General features: G+C 44.0%; 1 protein-coding gene across 6 annotated transcripts; it reads left to right on the forward strand.

The window, feature by feature from the left end:
- The first annotated feature begins 372 nt into the window (after positions 1-372).
- Positions 373-25,481, forward strand: DCTD (dCMP deaminase). 6 transcript variants are annotated; one of them, XM_074329865.1, is made up of 6 exons: positions 373-534; positions 2,147-2,261; positions 2,665-2,800; positions 21,221-21,337; positions 22,688-22,784; positions 24,087-25,481. In XM_074329865.1, the coding sequence occupies exons 2-6, from the start codon at positions 2,154-2,156 to the stop codon at positions 24,163-24,165; spliced, it is 537 nt and encodes a 178-aa protein (XP_074185966.1). In that variant the 5' UTR covers positions 373-534; positions 2,147-2,153; the 3' UTR covers positions 24,166-25,481. The 6 variants fall into 6 exon arrangements, with proteins under 6 accessions (XP_074185966.1, XP_074185967.1, XP_074185968.1 ...); XM_074329866.1 differs by having other exon boundaries at positions 457-578; XM_019736201.2 differs by lacking the exon at positions 373-534 and adding an exon at positions 658-803.
- The last annotated feature ends 556 nt before the right edge of the window (positions 25,482-26,037 follow it).

Genomic DNA, 26,037 nt, shown 5'->3' on the forward strand with positions numbered 1-26,037 from the left:
CATCTCCCGCCCCTTTCAGTTTTATTGCATTAGATTCTTTCGGGTCGTTTTTTATTCACATGATATGTATGTAATTGTAGCATCAGCTTTAAGTAGTTGACGGTAGATTCAGGTGGGGAAAAAAAACTCACCATCAACAAGAACCACCCAACCCTCAGGTTCAGAGATCTGAAAAAGGCAAGTTATGAAGTCAGAGCCTTGGAGCAGCCGGCGCGCACACCGGGGTCCACGAAGGCGGGCGGAGGCTCCGGGATCTCAGGACCCAGGGTGGCCAGGCGGCCTCCGGGTAGGTTCGCGGGCGCCCCTGCGCGAACCAGGGCAGTCAGGGGGCAAAACCAAAGGTCGCCGCGGCCAGATCGCAGGCCGAGCGAGCTCACTGTACGACTGGGACGCGGAAGCCAGGCAACCCCGCCCGGCCCCGTCCCCAGAGCGCGTGACCGCCCGGGCCAGGTCTACCTTCCGGCCACGCGGCGGCCCCGCCTCTCCTCCCGACTTCCTTCCCCCGGCGCGGCGGGGACCGGCGCGGGCGTGCAGGTCGCGGAGCGGGACCGGAGGGCGGGCGGGGGCCAAGCGTGCGGGTACGCGGCCCGCGCGCCACGTGGAGCGGCCCGAGCGCGGGGTGCGGGGCGCCGGGCTCGCGGCAGGGGCTTGGGGCGGGGAACCCCGAGCCTGTCCCCTTCTTGGTTAACCCTTCTGTTCGGCACACGAATGCGGGGTCGGAAGTGCTCGGCTAACTTCGTGGCGGGCAGTGCGGCCTCCGAGAGGCTTCCCCCCCCCCCCTCCGGGAAGCCGAGAGAGAGTAGGTGTGCGACTCTGAAAGTGGCAGTCACCTCTTGCGCTCGCGTGTGCGGTGGTAATGCGTGATTTCGTCCCGGGATCGGAATTGAAGGGGGTGGGAGGAGCTTGGGTTCTGTCCCGGCCAGTGACTAGGTGTATCCCCGACTAGTTGTCCCTCCTCTCTGTCTGCAGCTGGGTTTGGGGCACCAATGAGCGTTGAACCAGACTTGGGGAAGGCGCCCGGTGGAGGATAAGTTCCTTTCCTTCTTCTCCTTCCCTTCCCCAGCTCCTGTGTAGTAGGCACTTACCTGGCACCCTACCACAATCATGATGGTGCGAACCCTTTAGCCAGGTTCCCATGCAGCATCGCTTGAGTTAAGGGGGTTTACAGGCGCCTCAGGATTTGGGCCACATAATCAGTGGGTAATCCTGGTTCCCAATACCCACCAGTTCACTGCATCCCAGCCTTGAGCAGCGCTGCTCTGCACATTAGTATAAGCTTCCCACCTAGACGTGTGGGGAAATACTTTCCTTTAGCCCAAACGTCGAGGCTTTCTGGGGACTCCTCAGTGTTACCTACCTAAAGCTTGTGTCGCCTTCCTTCCTTGTCCTTGAAAGGACCCACTTTACTGGAAGTTTTAGGTCCCCTTCAGGGGCCCTCCCTGTTGTAGCAACAGCTTGTGCCTGCCCATGCGTCAAGCTCACGTTACTAAATGTAGCACTTTTCCTAGTTTCTCTTCATTTGATTCAGTGCTCAGCGTTGGTAACTGTCCCATCTGGAGAAACTAAGAGGAAGTGAAAGGGACTAATTTTCTGGTTAATGTTAGAGTTGGGACAGCTCCAAACTGAATTAGACTGGCATGGATATAATCCTGTGTGATTTAGGGGGAGTTACCTAAGTGTTTGGAGTCTCTGAAATGTTACGATCTACCTTAGTTAGGAATGAGGTTTGAGTACGGTGCTATGTATAACCTTTAACACTGAAATATATTAGGTGATCAATAAATGTTTTCCTTTCCCCTTCCCTCTTGTGCTGGGTCCATTTTATGAGAGAATTTGTAGGGCAAGCGTTTGTATTAACAACAACAAAAATCCTATGACAAAGCAGTAAATAGATGTACTATTTGGAAATGTGAAGCTATATGTGCCAAGTTCAAACTTCTGAAATAGTAACTTAATTTCTTAAATTTTTTCGTAAGACCAGAAACTGTCTGGGGTCCATGTTCTGTGATTTCTGATTTATAAATGTAACTGAAGGTGTCTGAGTTTGGAGATGCAAAGTTTAAATGTGGTTGGATTGAACTGGAAAGCAGATTTACCAGTTTTACCGGCTTTTCTCCACTGTTGTTTTGTCATGTTTTCCTTGTAGATCCATCATGAGTGAAATTCCTTGCAAAAAACGGGAGGACTATTTGGAATGGCCCGAGTATTTCATGGCAGTGGCCTTCTTATCGGCACAGAGAAGCAAAGATCCAAACTCCCAGGTGAGTTTTATAGGAGAGCATTTGGACCCTCACAGACACAGAGATACCTGTAAGTGAGCAAATTACAAAAGGGAGAGATTGGGTTTATACGTGTCCGTTTACAAAGGCTGAATAAAGCTGCTGTCTTTTGTGCTGCATTCCCCATGCTTACATTTTCCTGTGAGAGTAAATTGTCATGTGCCATTGTTCACTGCCTCTTGTACCCTCTCTGGGGCCAGGAGTGCTCTTTTCTTTGACTTGTGGGAACTGCCACTGAAAACAAGCAAGGAGACAGAGCTCTTAGCACCTCCAGAAGCTGCGTGCCCGTTTTGGAGGTCTGCAGGCCTCTGGTTTCATATACTGCCTCTCCAGTGGCAGACCAGCTACTCGAAGTCACCAGGCCTTTGGGTATATTTCCCTGTAGGTTGGAGCCTGCATTGTGAATGCAGAGAACAAGATTGTCGGGATTGGATACAATGGAATGCCAAATGGGTGCAGCGATGACCTCTTGCCTTGGAGTAGGACAGCGGAGAGAAAGCTGGATACTAAATACCCTTATGGTAGGTCAGACTTTGTGTTCCATTCTGAACAGTGCCATAGCCCCGGTGAGTGTTTAAATGTTATAATTGGTCAGAAAGTATCAACTCCCTTTTCACTCATCAGCAGCTGGGAAGAAAATAAATCCTATTGAATTAGGATTTTTCTGTTCCCATCCCTGAAATTCCAAAGAGAGCCAATGAATGGAAGCGTGGTGGTGGTCACACAGCCTGTTCCTGAGGTCCAGGGCTCTGTTGATTGCGATGGGTGACCTGGCAGGCTGTCCAACACCAGCATTGAAGGCAGGCTTCCCTGCAGAGGGCCACCGCTCCTGGCTGAGGAATGCGCCTGATAGCTGTGCACGTTGTTTCTTTGCTCCTTGGAGGCAGAGCCAGCTAACCAAGTACTGGCCAGGGCTTTGCTCTGATGAGAAGCAGGGTTCATTCAGCCTCTCTACCTACCCAGGAAATCTGGCTCAAGCTCATCTCTGGGAAGCAGGAAACAAACTGAGTTAGACATCAGGAAACAGATGATGCAGTAGCCTCTTCCTTTTCCCGGGCGCTCTGCAGTCCCAGAGTCAGCTGTGGTCAGACCATAAGCCAGATGTGTGGGACTGAACACTTTTGGTTGGGTCATCTCTGGTTTTCATCTTTAAATTAGAGAAGGGTGCCTCTTATAATTTGTTTCCTATGTAAGCCCCAGGGAGAATCACTTCAGAGATTATCTGGGAGGGAGAAGCCATAGCTTCACTTTTCCTCTAATGCCCTGGGAGAATTTGTGACTAATGCCATAAAAGAGGCAAACTGGGCTGCATATGCTGGTTGCTGATTTTTCTTAATGTTAGGGCTTGTATTTATGTCTGGAAGTGAATAGACCAGCTCTGGTGGAAGTCAAGTAGATTAAGGCCATCCAAATGGGAGAGATTGTGCCTTCAGGAAACATGGTTCGAGGAGTGATGTAAGACCTTTCTGCTCTGTTGACTCTTTTCTAGTAGGTTTTCCTCTGGGTTTTTCTCATGAAGAATTCCAAGTCTACATTTAGTGCAATTTATATATTTTTACTAATGTTCCTGGACCTTAATCATGTTAAATAAACCCCAGAAGTTTTTTTTTTTTTTTTTTTTTTTTTTTTTAAACTACTCTGGGCAACTGCTCTGTTTTGTAAAGAAAAAGAAAAAAGATGCCTGGAGGTGTAGAAGGAATTGAGGAATGAGGGCGGGGAGAACTACAAAGCACTCCGGATTTTCAGAGAATAAAACAAAGTTTAGTGATTAAGGGGATTTAATAGTCAGATGAGTCCATTTAACTTCACCCCTATAGGAGCTGGAAGAGTAGGATTCCACCTGGGCGAGTGTAAAACTGTCTTCTCAGCCTCTACTTTCTAGCTGATTGGAGTGGGTGAAATGAAAAATGTGCTAACATATTTTAGAAACTTTTTGTCATCCTGACTTTGATTCTGTAAGCTTTTCTATGGTAAGAAAGAAGGGAAATGATTACTTGTTTGTGGGTACATTCAAAGGTAATTTTTCACAGTATAGTTCAGTGTCTCATATAAAAATGGCAGAAGTGAAAGGGTCTACACTGATGTGTTCAAGATTTATACTGAAATATATGATTGCCACAGTCGTTACTCATGGAGTCAAGACAGTGAAATATCAGTCCTTGTGCTGAAATCCCATATGAAGGAATTCGTAAGAGGTGTCAGTCTGTGGCACTGAGGCTGATTGCAAAGGATGCCAGTGGTTGGACCAGTATAGAGAGGTCCTCATTGGTTAGTGAGTGGCCCACCCAGCCGGACCTGTGAGCCCCAGGCAGATTAGTGGCAGTGACCTAGAAGCCAGATGCTTTGTAGCACATTTGCAATCTCCCCAGCTTCAGTTCCAGTGTTTCGGAACCTCTCTAGTAGCTGATTTTGTTTGTTCTGAGACACTGCCTTTTGTCCAAATGAGGGAGAATACCTTTTAAAGCTCCTTTCCAAAAGGAATTAAAAAAAACACACAAAAAAAACACACACACCCATTCAGGCATTTGTCCAACTTCACTGATTGTTTTTTATTGAATAGTTGCTGAGTTTCTGGGCACTGGTTGTCTGTCTGCATTATTTTTTACTGTCCGTATGATACCTCTAGGTTTTCAAAGCTCTTTGCCCTCATTCATCAATTATTCATTTTACATGTAGCTGTGTTAGAATGTAGACAATTTTCTTTCACGAGAGTAAGCTTGTAATTTGATGTACCATAAAAGTCGTAGAAGGTATTAAATGATTTTTAAAAGGCACTTAGTATTACTGCCATCATAATACACATACAGATGGGCTTTCAGTCTGAATAACAATGACCGGCGAATAAACTGTACACTCAGTATTGTCTTTTCAAGGGATTTCGGGCCACAGAGTAATAAATGTTTAGACAGCCTTGGATGAAATAGAAATATTTGGTGATAACTGACTGAAATGCAAATTCTATTTGCTTCATTTTAAGACTTCAAAAATTAATAAAATAAGTGCTAGTGTCTGGAATTGGGTCAGCTTAACCCTTTCTTTTGTCACTGACATTAATGGTGGCTGAGCTGCTCTATTAGGAAGGGTAGATTATGGATTAATCCCTGTAAATGAGCTTTAGCAATTATCTGGTGCTCTAGACCAACGAGTCCTCATTCTTTTGAATATACAGGGGACCCTCTTTTAAATGTCAAGAAAACTTCCAGGACTCCTACATAAGGCTTGTTAAACTGTTAGTATCTTTGAGTCAGAAAATTCGTGATGACAAAAAGCTACTTGATATCAGTAATGCTTTGCATTAATCTGGACTTGATCAAATGGCATTTGTGTGTGTTTGCAAAAAGTGTGTTACGTGCTGCACGTGATGTTGAGACCCTATCAGTGGCCCATGCTGGGCCGCTTGCCAGAGCCTCAGTAGTGCCCTGGATTCTGTGCCCGCAGGGTCCAAGTTTACCTATTTCTTTTATGGATGGGGAATCCAAGGCCCCCCGAAACTAACTTCTGTAATGCCGCATAGGTAGGTGACATCTCCTGCGTCCGAGTTCAGTGCTCTTTGGTTCCCCACTCTCTCTGATGAGAGCACAGGAATTCAGCTTTTCTGAAACGTTGCCTAGATCCTAGCACGGTGGACCAGCTCTTCTCTTCTCACTATGCACTGGAGTGAACGGAGGCTTAGATGAAGTCACTCCCCAGCGGGCAAGCGCTGGCCGTGGTGGCCTGCACCTAGCGTGAGGCAGAAAGCCGTTTACATGGCTGGCTTTCACGTTTCTCCAAGGGGGAGCTCCAAATGGGACTTGTACAAGTTTGAGTTTACCAATAACATGTATAACTTAATTTTCCTTGTTAATGCTGTAAGTTTGGAAGTCATTAGTCTTGATTGACACTTTGTGGAAAGGAGGGAGACTGAATACTTGTAACATAATAGGAAGATGGAGCTTTTCCCGGCTGTGTCTCTGGAGAGGCATTTTTAAAGGCTGTTTTTGTTCTTCCAGCCTTAGGATCAAAACTTATGAAACTATTTGATTATAATGTAGTATTAATATGGAAAATGAAAATTCCCCTGCCAAAGGAACTGCTTTTTATCTCATCCCTTTCCTGAAAAATCCAAAAGACAGTGTGATGTCAGTAACATTAAGTGGCAGGAAGAAGTCAGAGCTATTAACAGTGACACCTTTTCACATGAACGACAATTAAAAAAACCAGGAAGTAGCAGATTTATCTAATTTACTATTAAAAAAAAAAAAACTTTGGAAGATTTTTATGTTTATGAGGGGGTGGTTGTTAAACCCAGGATGAAGTATTCAGCTGACATTTTTAGTTCCTTCCTCTGTGAAATTCATCACAGTGAAGCACATTTAATCAAAATACCAATTTTATAAAATGGAGGTAAAATACTCCTGGTAATTCAGATATTACTCTTTCCTTGGTTTTTTGTAACCAATTTTGATGACATAGTGTACAGACCAGAGAGTTGGAGTAGAATCAACTTCTTTCATCCTCGAGAGCATTGTTCAACTTCACAATTTTAACAGCGCTTGCTACGCTCATCAAGTCGCATGTGTTTTCCTGCTGTGCTGTTTCTCGTTGGTGAAGGGGTTTGTGGGTAAGCATGCCTCAGCTTGGCCTCCTCTTCTGTCCCAGTCGTTCAGGAAGCCAGGATGGCTTTGCCTGTTGCATCACCCTTCTTCATCATGGAAGGGACTATAGTCTTAATGTCCCAAAAGCGGTGGTAGCCACGCGCTGGATGCATTGGGCAGAAATGGAGACATGAGGCTGTTTGCAGAGTCGGTTCATATTTCTGCAGAACTACTCTGAAAAGGATAAAATGCTAGGAAGGAAAGTGCTGGAATTAATTAAGGCGAGAGTGCAGCATGGCAATTTTAAACAGTTTTGCCAGTGTGTGGCAGTGCTCCTTTAAATTTTATATTTAAATTTAATCTTTATCTTTTAGATTTAGCATATTGTTAAGCATGCATAGATGTCATTTTAGTGATTACTTAGCCATTTACCTTACCCCCTTGAACACTGACATTTTCCTGACTGCCATGCATGTGATGTATTTCTTTGGCATCCAAAAGGTTAGTCTTGAGAAACTAATTTATCAAGAAGTTAGGAGTCTGATCCTTCTTAAGCTGTGACTTCCTTACAACTTGTAAGAGCTTCTTAGTAATTAAGATCAAATTTGTTCCTTCAGCCCGTTGAAATTGAATGCCCTCTGGTTTTGTTAGGCAGATCCATGGATTTGATGACTTACTGTGTCTTTTCCTGCAGAATTCTAATTTCACTTATAGCTTCCCACCACCCGTCCCCTGCCTGGCCATCTCGTAGTTGTGGCCTGACAGTAGGTCTAATAACGGACTTTTGTACAAAATAACTCGTATAATCAATGGAAAACCTTTGAGCAAGTTTACAGGAGAGAAATAAAGTAGATGGTTTTTATAAATCAAGACGCACACTCAGATTTCATTGTGTGATGTTCTAGATAAACGGAAACACAATGGCTTATGTATGAGGCTACCCTCCCCCCCAAAAAAAAATTCACTTGCAGGTATAATTCTTTATAAACAGTTTTCAGAAAAGAATAAACAGTGATTTTTTGTTGTTGTTAATTTACTTGATTCTTATCTATGTATTTTAATCTATAGTTTGACGGTTAATTATTTTTGAAGAGCTAGAGATTCCTATTTCACTATGAATATGTACAAGGATGTATGGTAACACCTCCCTGTTCTGACGAGCAGATGCAGGAAAAGCTGAAATGCTCATGTCTGGGATCAGACCTCCCGTGAAAAGGCACATGTTTGTCTTCATTTTTTAAAAATTAAGTTTACCTCATGGAAGTTTATAATAAAGCTTAAAATAATTCAAGGTTAGCGACCCCCATGTTGATGACCAGAAGTGGCTGAAATTGGTCTCTGTCCTATCGCTCAAAAGAAAAGTTTTGTTGAAAAATTAATAACCTCAATAACACTTCAGGGACACGCACACCCTATTTTAGATTGTGGTAAATATGTGGGCACATCGATTATCTGAATGCAAAAGGATATTCCTAATGATAAATATAACTTCTTTCATTCTTTAAGTCTGAAGTCTCTGTTTCAATACCCTGGGACACCGTGGAGCTTGGTACAGGGAGCATGTGACACCAATGACCCTCATGGTCTTTATTCCGAGTTTGTCTATGAAATTGGCCTAAATTCCTAGTTTTGTTTTATTTTGAGGTTTTTTTGTTTTTGTTTTTGTTTTTTTTAAAGAATCTCTCTTTCATAAGCTTTGTTAATATTGGTATTAAAATAGAATATATAATACTGTTTGCTCCCAGCAGTATGAACTAAAACCTGGTTGCTAGGGATTTTTGCAGATAGTATTTATATTGTGTTTTACTTTTACTTCTTAGGACTTTTGTTTTCTATTTGGATGGGAGTATACATGTCTTTGATATGTGTATCAGCTAAGAAAAGCCCCACAATTTTTTCAAACAGCAATTATCAGATTCAAGTGAAACAATCGTGGACTGGCCATCTGGAACCTGAGTTCTAGATCTGGTATTTATATCAAGGGATCGTGGGACTGTTAGATACATGACTTGACATTTATTTCTCAATAGGTTTATGAAATAAATGACCACTGAGGACTCTTCCAGTTCTAGAATTCTAAATAAAAATTAAACAGTATAGCTTTGATTGCATTGGATGAGGGTACTGTTTCTGCTGGTGAAAGCACAGAGCTGTAAAAAGCTGTCGGTGGCAATGACACAGAGATTATGCATCTGTGCCTGTGGACAAATGAGTGGAAACAGGCTTCATTCCCTCCCTCTTTAAAGGTTCAAATCTGCTCCAGTTCTAACATGAATATAAACCAGAGAGACTTACACACAAGCAGGAGGGGCATTTAAAGAGTGTAAGTTACCCCATAGACACGGAGATTAGAAGACATTGGATGAAAAAAGGTTGGAGGACAGCGATAAAGAAAAGCACCCATGTCTAAGTACAAGAAAATACGTGAACAGAGGAGGTGCACTTAGAACTCTTTGGGGATAAAAGGTTATTCTAAAACCAAATAGAAAGGAGTTTCGAGATCCTTTTGTAAACCAGTCAATGTGCCAATGTTTATTGGAACATGGATGCTTGCCTGACATTAGGAATAAATGGAAATAAGTAAATCCTGTGATAAATGGAAAATATTGGTGAAAGCAAGGGAGTTAGCATGTGTGGGAGCGCACTCTTCTCTCTGTTCAGCAGTCGGGAGGGTAGGTACTAGTCAATTAGTGGAGGTGTAAATTTTATCTCTGTGCTTCTTTCAAATGATAGATGCCATAGTAAATTTAAAATATTGAGTGTGATAACTGAGCATGAATTTTTTAATTCTGCAATTAAAAGACTTTGCTCAAAATGCCATTAATTTTGAATTTAGGTGAAAGAGGGAAGCAGAATTCCTCATTGTCGTTTTTTCCTCAGTGAGTGAGTTATAACTTTTTAGGAATTGAAATAAATACTAATGAGTCATCATCTATCCTTTTATCCATTTGAGTCGTCTGTTGGTAATGGGGGGAGTTCTCCAATCATCTTGCTTCCTTTTGAAAAATTATAACTAATTTTATAATGCATCACATTTTCCAGAGTACGTTCACCTGTCGTCATTCATTCACGCAGGAAATCCTTACAGGGTATCTAATATATGTATTCTGGGCCAGGCACTTGGCAGTGGTAAACGTCCAATGTCCCGCTTTTCAAGGAGTGTGCAGACTGAAGTGGAGGAGGTAGACACAAATGAAATAAACAGATATTATTGACGACTATTCCTTTCTGAGGAGGTGACTTTTAAACTGAACTCTGAAGGCTTAGATGGGTCTCATCAAGTAAAGATAGGGTCATCAGTGTTTGGGGATACGAAGAGTATGGGAAAGTGCATTCCTTGCAGAACGAGTGCTTGGGTGAAGGCCCTCAGGCAGGAAGGCATTTGGAATGCGTGGAAGGAAAGAATTTGGCTCAAATTTAGTGGGTGATGTTAGAGTAGTAAGGTGAGGTTGAAGGCCTATAGGGTAAGGAGTTTGGATTTAAAAGATGATGTTGGTTTTGCGTGGGAAATGGGTTGGAGGGAAGAATGGAAACAGAGAGACCATCTGTGAGTTGATAGCCACAGACTGGGTTGGGGCGGGGGGGATTTAGTGGGGTGGGAGTCCTGGAGGTGGAGAGGAAGGGTGAATATAGGGTATCTTTTGGAGACAGCATCAAGAGGGCTAGGTGATACCGGTTGGAAGAGGGAGACTGGTTTCCCCTCAACGGTTCCAGCTTAAGCACCTAGGTTTGGGGAAAGATGAAGGAAGATTTGGACTCCTGAAGTTTGAGATATCAGTAGGAGCTCCCAGGAAAGGTGTCAGGTAGTCAGGTTGGGTATCTGAATGCAGGGAGATATGTAGGTTGGAGATGTCAGCAGCTGCATGCTTGGCATTTGGGTGACATCAGTGCCATGGAAATGGATGAGGTGATCTAGGGAGAAAGGAAAGGGCTGGGCCCTGGCCTGATCCCTGAGAACTGCAACATTGAGAGAGGTTGACTGGCGGAGGAAAGGCCTGCAAAGAAGGAGCAGGATATCATGGAACACATAGGTCAGTGTTGTAAAAAAAAAAAAAGGAAGGAGCGGTCAGCTGTGTCAAAGGATGTTGAGAGGTCTAAGGGGATTGAAACCCATTCATGGGGGTTAAGGAGGTCACTTAATGTTTCAAAGAGCAGCTCCCATGGGGTGGCAGGGTTGGAAGGCAAATAGGAGCCGTAGAAGGAGGAACAAAAGGTGAGGAAGTGGGGACGGCATATATAGGATATTGGACAATTAAGTTCACGAACTTGTTGCAACAATACTGCTAACCTATTTTGATTACAGAGGGGTTATTCATTATGAATTTGTACCAACTGGACAGTTAACCGAGTTTACTATTTGGAAGTGCTGAAAAGGCTGCGTGAAAAAGTTAGACGACCTGAACTTTTCGCCAACAGTTCATGGCTCTTGCATCACGACAACATACCAGCTCACACGGCACTGTCTGTGAGGGGAGTTTTTAGCCAGTTATCAAGTAACTGTATTGGAACACCCTCCCCAATCACCTGATCTGGCCCCCAATGACTTCTTTCTTCACCCGAAGATAAAGGAAATATTGAAAGGAAGACATTTTGATGCCATTCAGGACATCAAGGGTAATACGATGACAGCTCTGATGGCCATTCCAGAAAAAGAGTTCCAAAGTTGCTTTGAAGGATAAACTAGGTGCTGGCATCAGTGCATAGCTTCCCAAGGGGAATACTTCAAAGGTGACCATAGTGATATTCACCAGTGAGTTATGGAGCACTTTTTCTAGGATGAGTTCGCAAAGTTAATTGTCAGACCTCGTAGTCATGGTTTTGAGATGTTTGTGAAGAGAGCAGAACAATAGGGTCGTAGCTAGAATGGGAGATTGGGCCAAGAGCAGGTTTATATTGTCTGTAGGAGGAGAGAATCTTTTTTGTTTGTTTGTTTTTGCAGCACACATTTGCTGATGGGAGTAGGGAGAGAGAGACTGATGTACAAAATGGGGAAAAGAGGCACATTGATGAGTAACCAGAAGGACACAAAGAGGGGGCGATGACAGCTGACACAAAGGTTCATGGTGTCGCAGGTGGGGATACGTAGGATCAATTACAGCATTTCAGTGACGGGTAAGGCAAGGTTGTTGTCCGCTGAAAGAGGAGGGAGGAGCGTGAGCAGGTTTGGACATGGGAGAAAGGAAGAAAAGCTTGTGTGCAGTGGAGAAGGCCTGCTGGAGAAATGTCCCAGGAATGGAGGGCAGTAGCAGGAGCTCTATCTCATACCAGAATCCTGAGTTAGGTCAGTTAAGCTCCATTTTCTACCCACTGAATCAGGATCAGTGAGTTGCCCGGGGCATGCCTCGTAGAGCTGGGATTAATTAGCACACACATCCTGACTCCTAGTCCAGTGCTCACTGCTCAGTTCCAGTTTACCCTTTAAAAGCTATTAACACAAGAGGGAAGCTTTGAATCTTTATAGTATAGATTTGCATTACAAAGCTGTCAAACCATGATTGGTGTTCTGTTTCTATTCGTGTTCTTTACTACATTTTAGGCATCAAAGGTATTTCACATGAGCAGTAGAAGGGAGTTGGGCACGGCTCACCCATCGATGAAATGCAGCATTTCCATGTCCTCCTCCTTCTGACCTGATTGTTTGCCCTTAGTGCATAGGGAAGCAGTGTAATTAGAGTTCTGGGGGCTTTATTATCAATAATGGAATCTCAGTCAGAAATCTCTTTAGCCCTAAGCACTACCATTGGGGCTAAGTGGCTCCCCTGGGTGCCGTGAGTTGCTGCCAGCCAGCCTTAGCAATAGGCAGCAAGAAAGGGGGCAGGGGGTGGGGACTAGAGCAGGGGAGAGAGAAAGAGAAATGTCTGCTCTTTCCCATCCCCTGAGCTGAGCAGCTCAGGGTTGACGGGTGTCAGGTGGGTGGCCAGCAGGAGAGGTTAGGGAGCGCCAGCATTTGTCAGGTCCATCTTCACAGATGTTAGTCTTCACGATGGTTCTCACATGCTTGTCTTAGCAGGTCTCATTCTCCATTTCACGGGCCAGGAGGCTGAGGCTCACAAGATCCTAAGGTCATAGAACTACCAGGTAGGGGAGGCAGAGTGTGTGACGGGGTGGCCGAGGGGACATAGCGAGGAAACAGAGAAAGGCAGAGCTGTGGGACGGCTTCGAGAACTGGGCCCATTCGGACAAGCCCCAGAAGCATGGTTCCAGGAGTGGAGATGGGACGTTAAGCTGCCGTGGTCCATGGGGCCGGGCTATCAGCAGGTGGGGTGCCCTTGGGGTCGGGGCTGTACTAGTTGGAGCCTGGAGGATTTGGCTGCCTTTGAATAAGCGGCTCATCTTCAGATTCCGGATCCAGCCAGAATTCCTTTCTGCTGTCACTTTCTTCTAGCACAGACCTCCTCTCTGGGCACAAGGTGGTAACATGCCAGACTCTAGACATTTTCGAGGCACAGGGCTGGCTTCCTCTGCTTTATCACTATTATCTGTTTATATTTTCACACGTAAACTTACGCTGTAATAATAAATGTCTCTCCACTGGAATTGTGTGACTCTAGATGCCCAAAGGTTGTGGGTCCAGTTATGTTCTCTTCTGAATAATAGAAAGGCCACCAACTGCATGGAGTGGGGTGTGGGGGGGTATGGTGTCTGTTTCTAAGCACAGTGAGTGGAATGGTTGGGGCGTGCTCAGGAGGGGCAGATGTGCTGTCACCTCTGACCCTGTTCCTGGCTGCTGATTCCCCCAGGTCTTCATCATAGGGAGGACCCCCTGGGGTGTGGCTGTTCTTTCTCAGAAAACAAGCCCAGGTCTGACTGTTGGTAACAATTGCTTCCTGTGCAGAATTCTTTCTAGTTCATAAAGCTTTTCCCTACCACGTTCCTCGTTTGCTCCTCATTGTAACCCCAGGAGATAGGAGGCAGGGAGGATGTTATTCCTCCTATTTGTATTTGAGTGAGGCAGGGACTTAAACCCTCTTGTAGGCAGATCCCAGAGTTTAGACACCCTTTGTTCTGAAAAGCCTTTTGTAATCCAAATACATTTTTTTTACAGAAACAATATTTACCTGCAGATTCAGTTCAGTTTACGTACAAACAGTGCACTTAAAACCCCGCGTTTCCTGGATTTTTGCAACACTTTGCCTCTTCCCAGGCCCTTCTTTGGAGGTACTTGTAGCCTTCGCTTAGCACTGAGGTTGTTTCTGTGCGTGGGCATCTCCTGCCTGCCTCTGCCGCCCAGTCCTGGGAGTGATCTGCTTGGGCAGGATCATGTTTGCAACCAGGTCTTATCACTACACACATATGGGAAACGGCTCCGGTTGTAAACGCTCTTCTCTCCCTGTTGCAGCCCAGTACAAAGGGTGCTTCTCTGGCCCGGGGAAGGAGCGGGGTATGGGCAGAGCTCTGTCTGGGAAGCCATAACAGTGGAGTAGGCTTTGGTGCACACCAAGAACTTCTCAAGAGGGGGAGACTGTGGACAGCGGCTCTGGAGCTGAGGGGTGGGGAGCAGAGGCTGAGAAGAACAGGAAGTGCCTGGTCAGGCCTGTTTGGTTGGGGTTTCCTTAGAGAACGGTTATAACTGTTGGAGCAACTGCAGTTGCTTCTGCCTCTCCCCTTCCCCACCTTTATCTCAAATCCTTTGAAAACCCTAATAATGAGTCCCATTGCTACTTTACAGATATGGACACTTCACAGAGGGAAGATAAGGTAGAGGAGTCATATTGTTTGGGACCAAATTTTAGAAATGTTTGATTTGTATTTTGGGGTAAACATAATAATGAACATTTTATAATCTCTAGGAGGGGTTCTAGGGGTGGTGGTAGGTAAGAGGGACTTAAATATAGTGACTACTCTATTGTTAAATTATTGACTTGAAGAATAGGTACTTTGGAGTCTGGCAGTGATATATGAGGCCCTGTCAGGATATCTTTCAATAATTAAGAAATAAGTAGCTGAAATTCCATTTTAGCTTCAGGAGCAGTGAAACAGTTCCCTAAATGGATCTTTTAGAGGAGTGAATGCGTACCCTCCACCGCCCCCCATTGGAAGCGTCTGTGGGGCATCTGGGGCATCGAGAGCAGGGGAGGGCGTGCCCGTGTTCCAAGAGAGAGATGTGCCTGGGTTTAGTGACTCATACCTCTGGGACCCCAGAAGTGAAAACACTTAGACCTGTATTTCAAGAAGTAATGACAAAAAGCTTTGTCATCAGAATAGCAGTGGAATATCTTACAAAAATTAACATTGAGTTATTTTTAAAAATGCACAAGTCAACCTTGAACTTGGGTACCCATTTCATGTCAATTGTTAATTGCAGGGTGAAGCTTCCCACCTTTTTATTCCAGAAGGCCGTGAGCAGACGCTTCTTGGCTCTTGAGTCCTGACCTCTGTCTTGTCATTGAGCCGAACTGTCTGTGCTTTGAATGTGGGTGGCTGCACAGCCCGAGAACCTTCACGGTCATCAGTCAGGGGCAGAGGCGCATTTCCCCAGAGACATTCTGAGGCTTGTACGATACAGGATGGAATGTGTTGGCAGAAGGTGGTGCAGGTCTGGGCTAAGTGGCAACAGGTGCTCCCCGACTGGCCCTCTCACCTGACTGCAACAAAGCTGCCACCCCAGACGCCACACTTTTCAGCTCAGCCTTGGCAGAATACCCTTCAGGCCTCAGGAAGTAATTTTCATCAATTAAAGTTCTGTACCTCTAAATATGAGGAATTTTAAACAATCTGGAGAGTTTCTTTAACTTGAATAGAAACTTAGTTTTCCTGACTCCAAATTTTATCAGGTCCCAGTATTTCCCATCATGTGCTGGTAGCACATGAAAATCAGTTGAGGGCAGAGTCATACTATTACTGCTAAATGATGTGTTCAGCAATTAGCATTTGTTTAGCATTATTGAAGGATTTTTTTTAAACCTATTAAAGTAACCTTAATAATACTATTGTCTAAAATAGATATTGTATTAGTCTTATATCAAATGAGATGAAAGTCAAATTTATAAAATGTTGAATGTCTTAAATCTAAATCTAACCAAGGATGGAATATATCCTGTTAATTTGTCAAACTTGGAGAGAACCGCCTACATGAGACAGTAAGGATTAATCAAGCCTGAGTAAGAGGGAATTTGAAAAATACAGTTTTCTAATTATACAGTTTCTTCTCCATGGTCCAAGGTTAATGCAGTTCTGAATTCTGACAGTTAGTAATAGAAAAGAAAAAAAAAAAGACCAAAGCATATGAATTGTCTTATAATTACCTGAAACAGAGGTTCTCCTTCTGGCAATGGAGAACTTTTTAAGTGTTAATCTGATATTTTTAGCTTTTCCTTTTAAACAATGTTGAGAATAACTGAAGGGTTTTGTGTTACTCTTTGTGCTTATCGAATATACTTGTAGTATTTGGAGAGTTCTTTTGCTTATTGCTTAGCCACAGATGAGTAGTTCTAGGTAAATAGTTGGAAAATTTGTCCTTTTCTGGGACAATTTAGCTATCTTATAAGTACTTCCGAAACACTCTACCTTTGGGATACATGGTCCTTATTCTTACTAAGAATATAAAAAGTATGCTCATCTCAAGATCTCGATGAGAACTATCCTCCTTGGTTGGTTTTTGCACTCATATGTTTGTGGCTCTTACAGCATTTTTCCTGAGGCAACACAATAAAAATGCTAGCACTGCAAAAAGATAAATTTATTCTTTAACTTCTTGCTGTCAGATAGTGAAATGTATATTATAGTGAGAAAAGTTACAGAGAAGCCTCAGACCACCAAGCGAAGAGTCCTGAGAAGATGGGACATGGGGATTAGAAATGTAGGTTTGGGGTTTTACAACTAGATCTGCTATCTGAGAATCTAGGAATGGATGAGTTGTTCAATCAGTGACTACTGGAGAAAAAGAGCAGGATTGAACCCTGGGAAATGCCCAGAAAGGCAAGAGAAAGAAAAGGACCTGCAGAAAACACAAAGGGGCTGGTGTTCCTGAGACAGTGTAGAGTGGGGTGGGGGTGGGGCAGTCACTAATGGGGCCAGAGGAGCAGGCAGATCCTTGCAGCCAGACGAGACTTTGGATTTAGGCCAAGACAAGGCCATCCAGTGGTGTGACGGAACTGGCTCTTACCGGCTCACCCAAACAGATGTGTACATCTCTCTCCAAATCCGTGTCATGTTGGGAGCTTGAAATTGGCCATGTGGGAGTGTTTACAGCACAGAAATGGGCAGATGCTACAAATCAGGGCCATTTAAAAAAATGTTTGTAAACATTACTAGCAGATGACAGAGGTCAGCAGGTTTCCATAGAGGAGTGTTTCCCAAATGTTTTATATGGCAACTCAGCAAACAGCTTCTTTCTGAATCTCTTTCTCACACACACACATACACACACACACACACACACACACACACACACGGAACAGTTTTTAGGAGCAGTATCTAACCTTGCCATGTGGAGGGCATTCTGATCTCATCCCTTCTCTTTTCAGCCATGTATTCAAAAAGAAAAAAAAAATCTGTTTATAACTCACTACACTGATTTCATGACCTACAGTTTGAGAAGTATTGCTTTAGAGACAACTAGAGGTTTTATATGCATTACAACATCAAGAGACAGTTATTTAAAAAGTTAGAGTAGCAGTTGTAGACGGTACGATTTCATCTTGAAAGAAAGAAAGAAGTAAGGACATCTAAAATGCTGAAAAGATGGCTTCTTCAGAATGGAGACTAAATATGCACGTGTAAAGGAGAAGAAAAATGGAGTAGAGAGAAGCCAGCGTCATCAGAAACAGCCCGGCCTGCGTGAAAGCTGGGCTGAGAGCCGGGCCTTGCCCTTGGCAGTGGGAGAAGAGGCTCGTGTTTTTTCGTTGGGAGCCTGCCTTGGAGAAGATCAGCTGTTCTAGAGGATAGAGGAAGGAAAGTGGATACATTAGGAAAAAGCTAAAAATTGGATACTTGGTATTTTTAAAATTGCTTCTATTTATTTAGTTGGAAATGCACTTTCTGAGAGCCAGTGTTTTTCCTGGAAACCGAAAGGGCACTTAGTACCTTGTTGAGGGTCACACAGCTTCAAGTGGCAGAACTGGACCTTGAACCCCAGGGCTGACTCCTGTTGCAAAGCTCTTTACTTGCCCTGCAGGTGGAGAATACCAGGGCGGCGGGTATGCTTAGCCTGTAGTCAGGTCAGCCAGGGCCCAGAGCAAAGCCGTTACAGGCCAGGCGTGTTTGCTCCCCAGGGCTCTTTGTGGCCTGAAGCAGATTTGGCAGTTACCTGTTATTTGATCAGTGTAGATGGCCATTCCAGGTAAATTAGTCCCCAAATTCCATTCTGATTGACCTACATTAAATAAATCAAATGGACAGTTGCCAAGTCGTTCTGCCGAGTCTGCTCTGTGAGGACAGTGTAGGGTCCTGAGTCCTGAGGCCTGACTGAGGAGTGTCTCCTGGTGGATGAGTCCTGAAGAGAAACACATAGCGCTTTTGGTGGGGAAGCTGAGGGTCAGAGGGGAAGCCTAGGGTCAGCGCCACAGAGGCTGTGGATATCGTGGACCTTAGAGGCCAGTGCCAGGCCAGAAAGGTGATGCCTTTCAGACATCAGGATCTGGACAGACAGCACATGAGGAGTTAAAAGGTGGGCAGGGCCAGACTGAGGTGTGAGGTGCTGCCCTGGGTGGGGTTTCTCCCTACAGCCCTGTAGGAACAGACCAGGGAAGCCAGTGTCCTTGAGACAGGGCTCTCCCTGGGGGAGATGGGAGTGGGCATTTGTCATGCCTGAAGTTAAAGAGGTTAGGAATGAATCAGAGAAATCAAGTGTGGATGGAACACTTGAGTTCTGTTTTTATCTTGTCTGGTTTTGAGTACGTGGGGTAGTGGATTGTGAACTATTCCCTTTAAAGAGCCTCCCGTGTGCTTGACGCTCAGCTATTCATGTTACCCGGTAGACCTCATGTTTTGTAACAAGAAGCTTTGTATTTTTCATCTTGTGATTTTTGTAATTAAGAGAAAGGAAGTCTGTTTATGGTCCTGTGTATTGTTTTTATAAAATGATACACTCTTTATACAGGGATGTTGGATGCTGTCCTAGAGCCTCTGTTTCCTATGGTAATTTTCATTAATGAATCTAGACATACAACGTTAAATTTTGCCCCAACTGCCTAGGATGAGTTAGAGGAAGATAGTTGCAGTTAATGTGACCCTTTTAGAGATTCAAAAGAGGGCAATGTAATAGGTATCCTAACAGATTCAGAAACTCTGTAGTTCTACATATTAATACCAACACTATCAAAAATATTAGATGCGAAAGCATATTTTTGATATTTGAAGATAAGAGGACTTTCTGTATTTCCTGTCGCCATCAATAATTGGAATCTGCATTTCCTCCTTTATTCGTTCAATAAATATTTAACACCCATTATGTTCGTGGCATCGAATTAGACTCTGGGGAAGTTACAAAGAACCTAGAAGACTGGTCTCTGCCCTCAGGGGGGAAATAGAAGAAATAATTACATCTAATTGTTTTTAACACAGAGCAGTGTTAATCCCAGTTTGGGAGCATCCGGGTCACCAGGGAAGGAAATGGGGCTAAAGGGACTTCTGCGAGGCCAGCAGCCTCACAGCCACTGAGCATCAGAGTCTTTCTCGCCTCTTTCCTGTCCTCGAACCTCCTCAGGGTTTATAGGCCAGTGGGGCTCAGAGAGCTGGCCCTCGCCTGTGGCGATTGTCCTCTGATGGGCTGTGATCTGATGACGCTTTTTTTCTTTAGATTTTCTTACAAAGCCAGAGACTGTTCATTTCCACACACAACTAAGACCTCCTAAATTATGGTCTTTATAGATTAAAATGAGCATTCCCCAACATTTCCTGGGAGGGCCTTAGGTCAGCTTTCTGCCTGCAGCATTGTCGAACCGCGGTGGGACACACACACACACACAGACAGTGGCCATTCCCCCTTAAAGTGGGAAGCCTGGGGAGGAAGGTGGGCCAGGATCCGTACCCTGTCTGAGCCGCAATCACACTCAATAAAGGCTCGTTGACGGACGACTTCATGGCCGAAATGTGGGAGGGCCGTGAGTTTAGGCCTTAACACTCCCAGAGGAAGGTGTTACGTGTAGAAGGCTGGTTGGTGGGTTGAAGAGCGTGGGGGAGACCTTTGAAGGCCCCATATTTATAATTCTAGGAGATTGTGTGATTTGGACCATGGCAGATAGTCATTAATTTGTTCAACAAGCATTTATTTTAGCACTTGTGTGCATAACGTGTGTTAGGTCACCTTGGGGATACCAGAGGATTTTGTAAGGCACTGTTTCCTAATCGTGTCTACATGTTAGAATCATGTGGGGGAACCTCTTAAAAATTTCCAAGCCCAGGCCACACTCCAGACCATCTCAGGCTCCAAATGTGGGACACAGACATTGGTAATTTGGAAGCTGCCTGGGGGCTTGCAACGTGTAGACAGGTTTGTGAATCACTGCCACAAGGAGCTTATAATATAGCTTTAGGTAATGCACCCAGAAAATGACATCGTAACATAAGATAGCAGACAGCCACCTCGCAAAACAGGTGGGGGAATTCCAAACTAAGTTGCCGTGGTGAGTATGACTCGACCCTTGAGAGAAGCCCCCTGTGGGTTAGGTGGTGGGAACACCCAGCCAAATAGCCTGGGAAGATGGGTGGGCTTTGACAGGCGCGGGAGGGTGAGGAGGGTGCTCCCTTTAACCTTGAGATCAGGCGAGTCTCCGGAGGACCTCAGATCACCGTGTGGGGATCTGTGGTGGAATACGCCAGTAGAGCAAGAACTTGACTTTCCATTGCCATTAAGTGGATGAATGTTTTTTCCATAAAGACAAACTACTGGTTATCCACTGGCATCTTGCTTGTGTGTACGAGTATGTGGGCTGAGAACCAGGAGGTAAAGCAAATCCCTCGGGGTAAAAATGCTCCGCTTCACTTCCTGTTTCTCTTTCTCTTAAAATTGCTCCCTGCCCTCTTACTAGCGCCAGCAGTGAATATCCCTGCTTGTGCAAAGCAACACACAAACAGGCCCTTTTATGTGGGCAGTTCCATACCCCAGGGTCTTGTGGAATGGAGAGCTATTGTTCTGCTTAGGGTGGGTGAACATACTTGACCTTGGCCCCTTCTGGCTGCTCTAGGTGCTTACAGACCCAGGGCTGCTGCGGTGAACCGTTTTGCTGCTAATTGCCAACCTGTCAAACCACATGGCCCTCATTTGGTATTCTCAGTACTTTCTATTTCTAATCAGGTTTTGTTTTTTTTTTAAATCGAGTCTATTATATGTTATTTCAGAGGGAGAATGGAATGCTTCAACACTATTAGTCAATTCTTCATGAGCTGCAATCTAAGTTTTTCCTTTTTTCTGGTTCACACCCACAGTGTGCCATGCCGAGCTGAATGCCATCATGAACAAAAATTCGTCTGACGTGAAAGGCTGTACTATGTATGTGGCCTTGTTCCCATGTAACGAATGTGCTAAGCTCATCATCCAGGCAGGTAGGAACCGGCCGTTCCATTTGTCACATTTGCATCGCTGCCTGCTCATCGGTAGCTCATTGCAGATGTGTTTGATCTTAAATTGCCATTGTTTAGATCTAAATTAATTGCACTATCAACTTTGCAAGATATTTCCCGTGTTTTGTTTTTGAATGGTGCCAGGTATTCTAAGACTAATTGCATCCTCTGTGATTCTTAGCATGTTTTTAATTTAGTTTGCAACTTCTTAAACTGCAAGCTGCCAAAAAACAACACAGGCTTTGCATATAATTACTGTCAATTTACTATTCTCTGACATATTGTGCATAGATTAGGGGGGAGGGAGAGAAATGAATTTCTGTCAGAAACAAGGTCAGCTGGGACTCTGTATATGAAATTTTAATTTGTATCTAATATATGGTAGATATTTGAGGACCTAAACATACCTTTGCACAACAGTGTCATAAGACTCCAACGGTACTACTTTAAGTTTTTCTTACCGTAAATCTATGCCATTGTAATTTGAATATTTCACCTTTTTCAAATTGTCACATCTAAGATTCAGCTGCACTTTATCTCCATAAAACTCTCGGCGTGAGATTTAAAGACTTATCGTGTTAGCCAGATGTGCGATTTAAAGGGGCTGTTTATCACAAGCCCATGGATCTCTGAGCAGAATAGGACTGGTGGTTATCAGAATCAAAAGTCTCCATTTAGGAGTAGTGTGGGCTCCCTCGCTGGTGGTACGAGGTCCTTCAGAAATTTTCCTTGGCCGTCCTTAAGCATGGAGGTGGTGGCAGGCATGTGGGAAGAACAGCACGTGCCCTGTGAGGCCCTCTTCCTGCTGTCCCTTCAGAGGCTGGTGGAGAGCAGGATGGTGTATCAAGTGCCCTCCAGTTTCTTGGACCTCAACTCAGCACTGCCTGATGAGATAGCAAAAGAAATGGATCTGCTGTCCGTGGTGCTGCCTTGAGTTGGTCTGCGCAGCCATTCTTGGAAGCTCGGGAGTACGTCTGTCTGACTTTGCCAGCCCTCTCCATCCACTCCGTTAGCCTCTTGAGTTAAGAGTTGTTGCCCTGTGAATAAAGAATTTTTGATTGCCCGCAGTCAAAAAAATTTGTTAATTGGATGAAGGCTTGACTACTTGACATGTTTTCACTTTGCGTCCGTTAAAAAAAAATCCATAAAGACTGGAGGGCAGATTAAATATAATCCATCCACTGCTGTATTCGAGAGCAGCAGCGATATATTTCAGTAACTGGACATTGTGTGCAAGCGCACTGGCAAAAGGTGCTGCCAGGGCTCCGTCTGCTTCTGCAGTATCACTGTGTGTGTATACTAATGGGGCTTCTTCCTTTGTTGCCTTTTAAGGTATCAAAGAAGTTATTTTCATGTCTGATAAGTACCATGACAGTGAGGAGACAACAGCTGCGAGGCTCCTGTTTGATATGGCTGGGGTCACGTTTAGGTAAGTAGGAAGAACTGAGGGGAAAGGTGGAAGGAAAGCCTGATGGAGAAACAGATTTGACTTGGTCTGGTCTTTAATTTCTACCTTTGCTGCCTGACTTGCACACTTGGAAATATCTTTTTCAATGAGATGGGCTAAGAATCAAAGAGTTATTTTAGGCATAGATTTTTAAGAGCAGTGACAGAAGTATTTGAAGACAATCTGTTTAGTGATCACACTTTAATATTAGTAGCCGTCCAAGGGTTGGACTAATTATGCTAGTCGCAAGACATTTTTAAAAATTCACAAGTTTTATAATATTAACATTAAACCTTTGTAAATTTTGCAAGTGTAACAATGCCGGCATAGAAAATTTAGGATGGAAGTAACCTGCCATGTTTGAAACACCGGGAATTCTTTTTGCAGCAACATTTTAAATTGAAATTTGAAGTCATTTAGATTTTTATGATTATCTTTGCTAGGCATAATTGGGAGGTATGTTTTACTTGCAAGTAAGCTCAACTACCTTTCATTCATGGTGGAAACTTCTTTTGAGACGATGAAAGCTTTCAAAACAATTCCTTTACAGTTTCGTGGTCAGCTGTGGGCTCTTATAAACAGTAACATGCCTGGCCTCTTGTATTCATCATTAGGGATATAGGTTATAGGTCATGATTCTGTTGTGCCTTGTGAGACACGAAATCCAAATTACTTACATAATAATAATTAGATATTTACTCTTTACTGAATTTTAGAAGAATATGTTTAGTATCCAAATAATTTCTTTTTAACTGTTTTAGAGGGTACATTAATGAGTAAAAAAAAAAATAGTGGGTTCATTTTACTTCTGCATTTTTTGGAACATGATTTTAAAAATGACTCCTCACTAAACCTAGTTGTTTTTTTGCTATGTACAAGAGGAAGAAGAAAATTTACTCTTTTTTTTGGCTTTAGAGTGATTTCACATTGGAAACAGAAATTTCCTAGAAAATAAGCTAAATCTGGTGGGAAAACGAGTAATCGGGTGTCAGGGTGTGCAGCTAACTTGTTAGAAATTCTTTGACTCCCCAATAACTCATGAACTCAGCTAGCTGAAGAACCTCCAAATCAGACCACCCCATGCATCTTCTTTGGTCTTAGTCTTTTCTGGGCCGTGTTTCTCTCCATATGGTGCAGTGTAATTGGCTCCTATAGGATAAACTGTCAAGTGAATCCTGGGAAAAATTTTCCTCCCCACAGAAAATGTAGGTTGAACCAAAGTAAACAAATTGCTTTAACTACTCACTGAATAATATCATTATGTATTTTGTTTCTTACATTTAGGAAATTCACGCCGAAGTGCAGCAAGATTGTCATTGACTTTGATTCAATTAACAGCAGGCCGAGTCAGAAGCTTCAGTGAGTTTCATCTCATTAAACCTCCAGAAGACTGGGATTACCCTCTTCTAAGGAGCTGCTAATGCCTTTCATCTGGAAGTTACACATAACTTTTTAATAGCCAGTGCAACAAAAGTAGACATCTAAAGAATATAAAGCCTCAAATCTTCCTGACTCTCCCTCCTATCACATGGAATCTGCATCTGTTTAAGCTATTGATTTAGGGCTTAAAAGGGCTGGAGTGGGGTCGCAAAGGGCTGGAGTGTCCCCTTTTGTGAGTTTCCCTTTTGTGTCCCCGTTTGCTGGGACGCTGGTGGCTCTGCAGAAAGGGCGTCAGCTCTACGTCACCCAGTGCATCTCACAGCTGCTCCACGCTGCCACATGTGCTGGAAGGCTGGAAGGACTAATAAATAATTGTTGTTTTCCTAGTGGGATGAGCAGACACACTGATTTGAACTTCTGGCCCAAATGAAGCATAACATGTAGTGTCCTGGGGGGGAGTGGGAAAAAGGACCCACATGACAGTAGTATTTAAGTATTTGCTTTAGAGAGTTGAGGGAAACCCCTACCCACCCACTCTCCCAACAAACCTAGAGAAGATGGCACATCTGTTCTGACCGTCAATGGGTATCAATGAGCTCTGGATACTTTCTCAGCTTCTGCTGTCCTGCTACCCACAGGGTGGTTGCCTATTGTCCCTTTGGCGGTGGGGACCCCTGTTGGTTTTGCATCTTACTTTTGGTTTGTGGGTCCCACGGAGCTCTCCCAATCATTTATCTGAATAATGAGTTGTTCCCCAGAGGAGACGGCCCCCAAGACCACGCCCTGCTGTGTGCTGGGGACGGTGGATGGGAGGGTGGGCCAGGCACCACTTCTGCCGCTGGGAAACATGTTGTCATTCCTCCACGTGCCAAGACGGTTTATCTCCGCAGCTACTCCACAACGGGGGAGTAAATTAGTTCCTATCCTATAAGTGAAATGTGAGGACATTCAGCCCGCCTCGAGGCGGTTTATTCCAGATGTATTGGTGATGGGAGCTCATCTGTGCTCCTGGCCACGTGCCTTCCTCCCTGACACAGATCTCACCTTCCTGATCGCTGCGACTTGGGGAATGTGTGGCTGTGCCCCTTGTCTTTTATGTCGTTTAGTTTTTATTAAACATGCTCCATACGTACCTTTGTTGAGAAAATGGTTTCTTTATCCTAAAGATAATTACTGTTTTAAAATGCTCTTACATTTTTATGAGTTTTTATTTTGTCTCTGAGGTTTTGTACTCCATATTGTGGGGCATTTTGTAATTTGGCTGCTTCCCAATATTATTAAAATCTTATTAAAATCTAACCCAGCGAAGTATGTTCATATTTATATTATAATTATATGCTTAACTCTCCGTTTCTGCCATTTCTATATTGTCTGTGAAGCACATCACACATGTTTTAATGCTCAGAGATCAGTTTGAGACACTGGTGCTGTGTGCTTTCCCCAGGCCCGATGGATGGCGCTTCTTTATGGACTAGACTGACGATGTTAGGAAAGGTTCTCTTACCTCTGCCTCCTGTGTGCCTGCTCCTGGTCTCAGGTGTGGCCATCTGACAGGTCCCAGGCCTCCTCCCTCCTGTGGTACTTCGGTCTCCAATTCTGGCTTCTCCTGCCGCTCTCTCATCTTACTCTCTTCCTAAATCTCTCTTGTCTCCTCAATGTTTTCTCTCTTAACCTTCTACATACCCTTTGCCCTCCTCTGCTTGCTCCAAAATGCATAAAACAAAAGGTATGTAGAAGACATAAATCAATGAAGATACTTACAGATAGAATATACATTAGATTTTTATGTTGCTGCAAATTCTGAGTTGTGAGCCCTGTTAGCAAGGAGTGTGCAATTTTCATTATGTCACATTTG

This window comes from Rhinolophus sinicus, linkage group LG04 (assembly GCF_036562045.2).
Source record: "Rhinolophus sinicus isolate RSC01 linkage group LG04, ASM3656204v1, whole genome shotgun sequence".
Classification (NCBI taxonomy): Eukaryota; Metazoa; Chordata; class Mammalia; order Chiroptera; family Rhinolophidae; genus Rhinolophus; species Rhinolophus sinicus.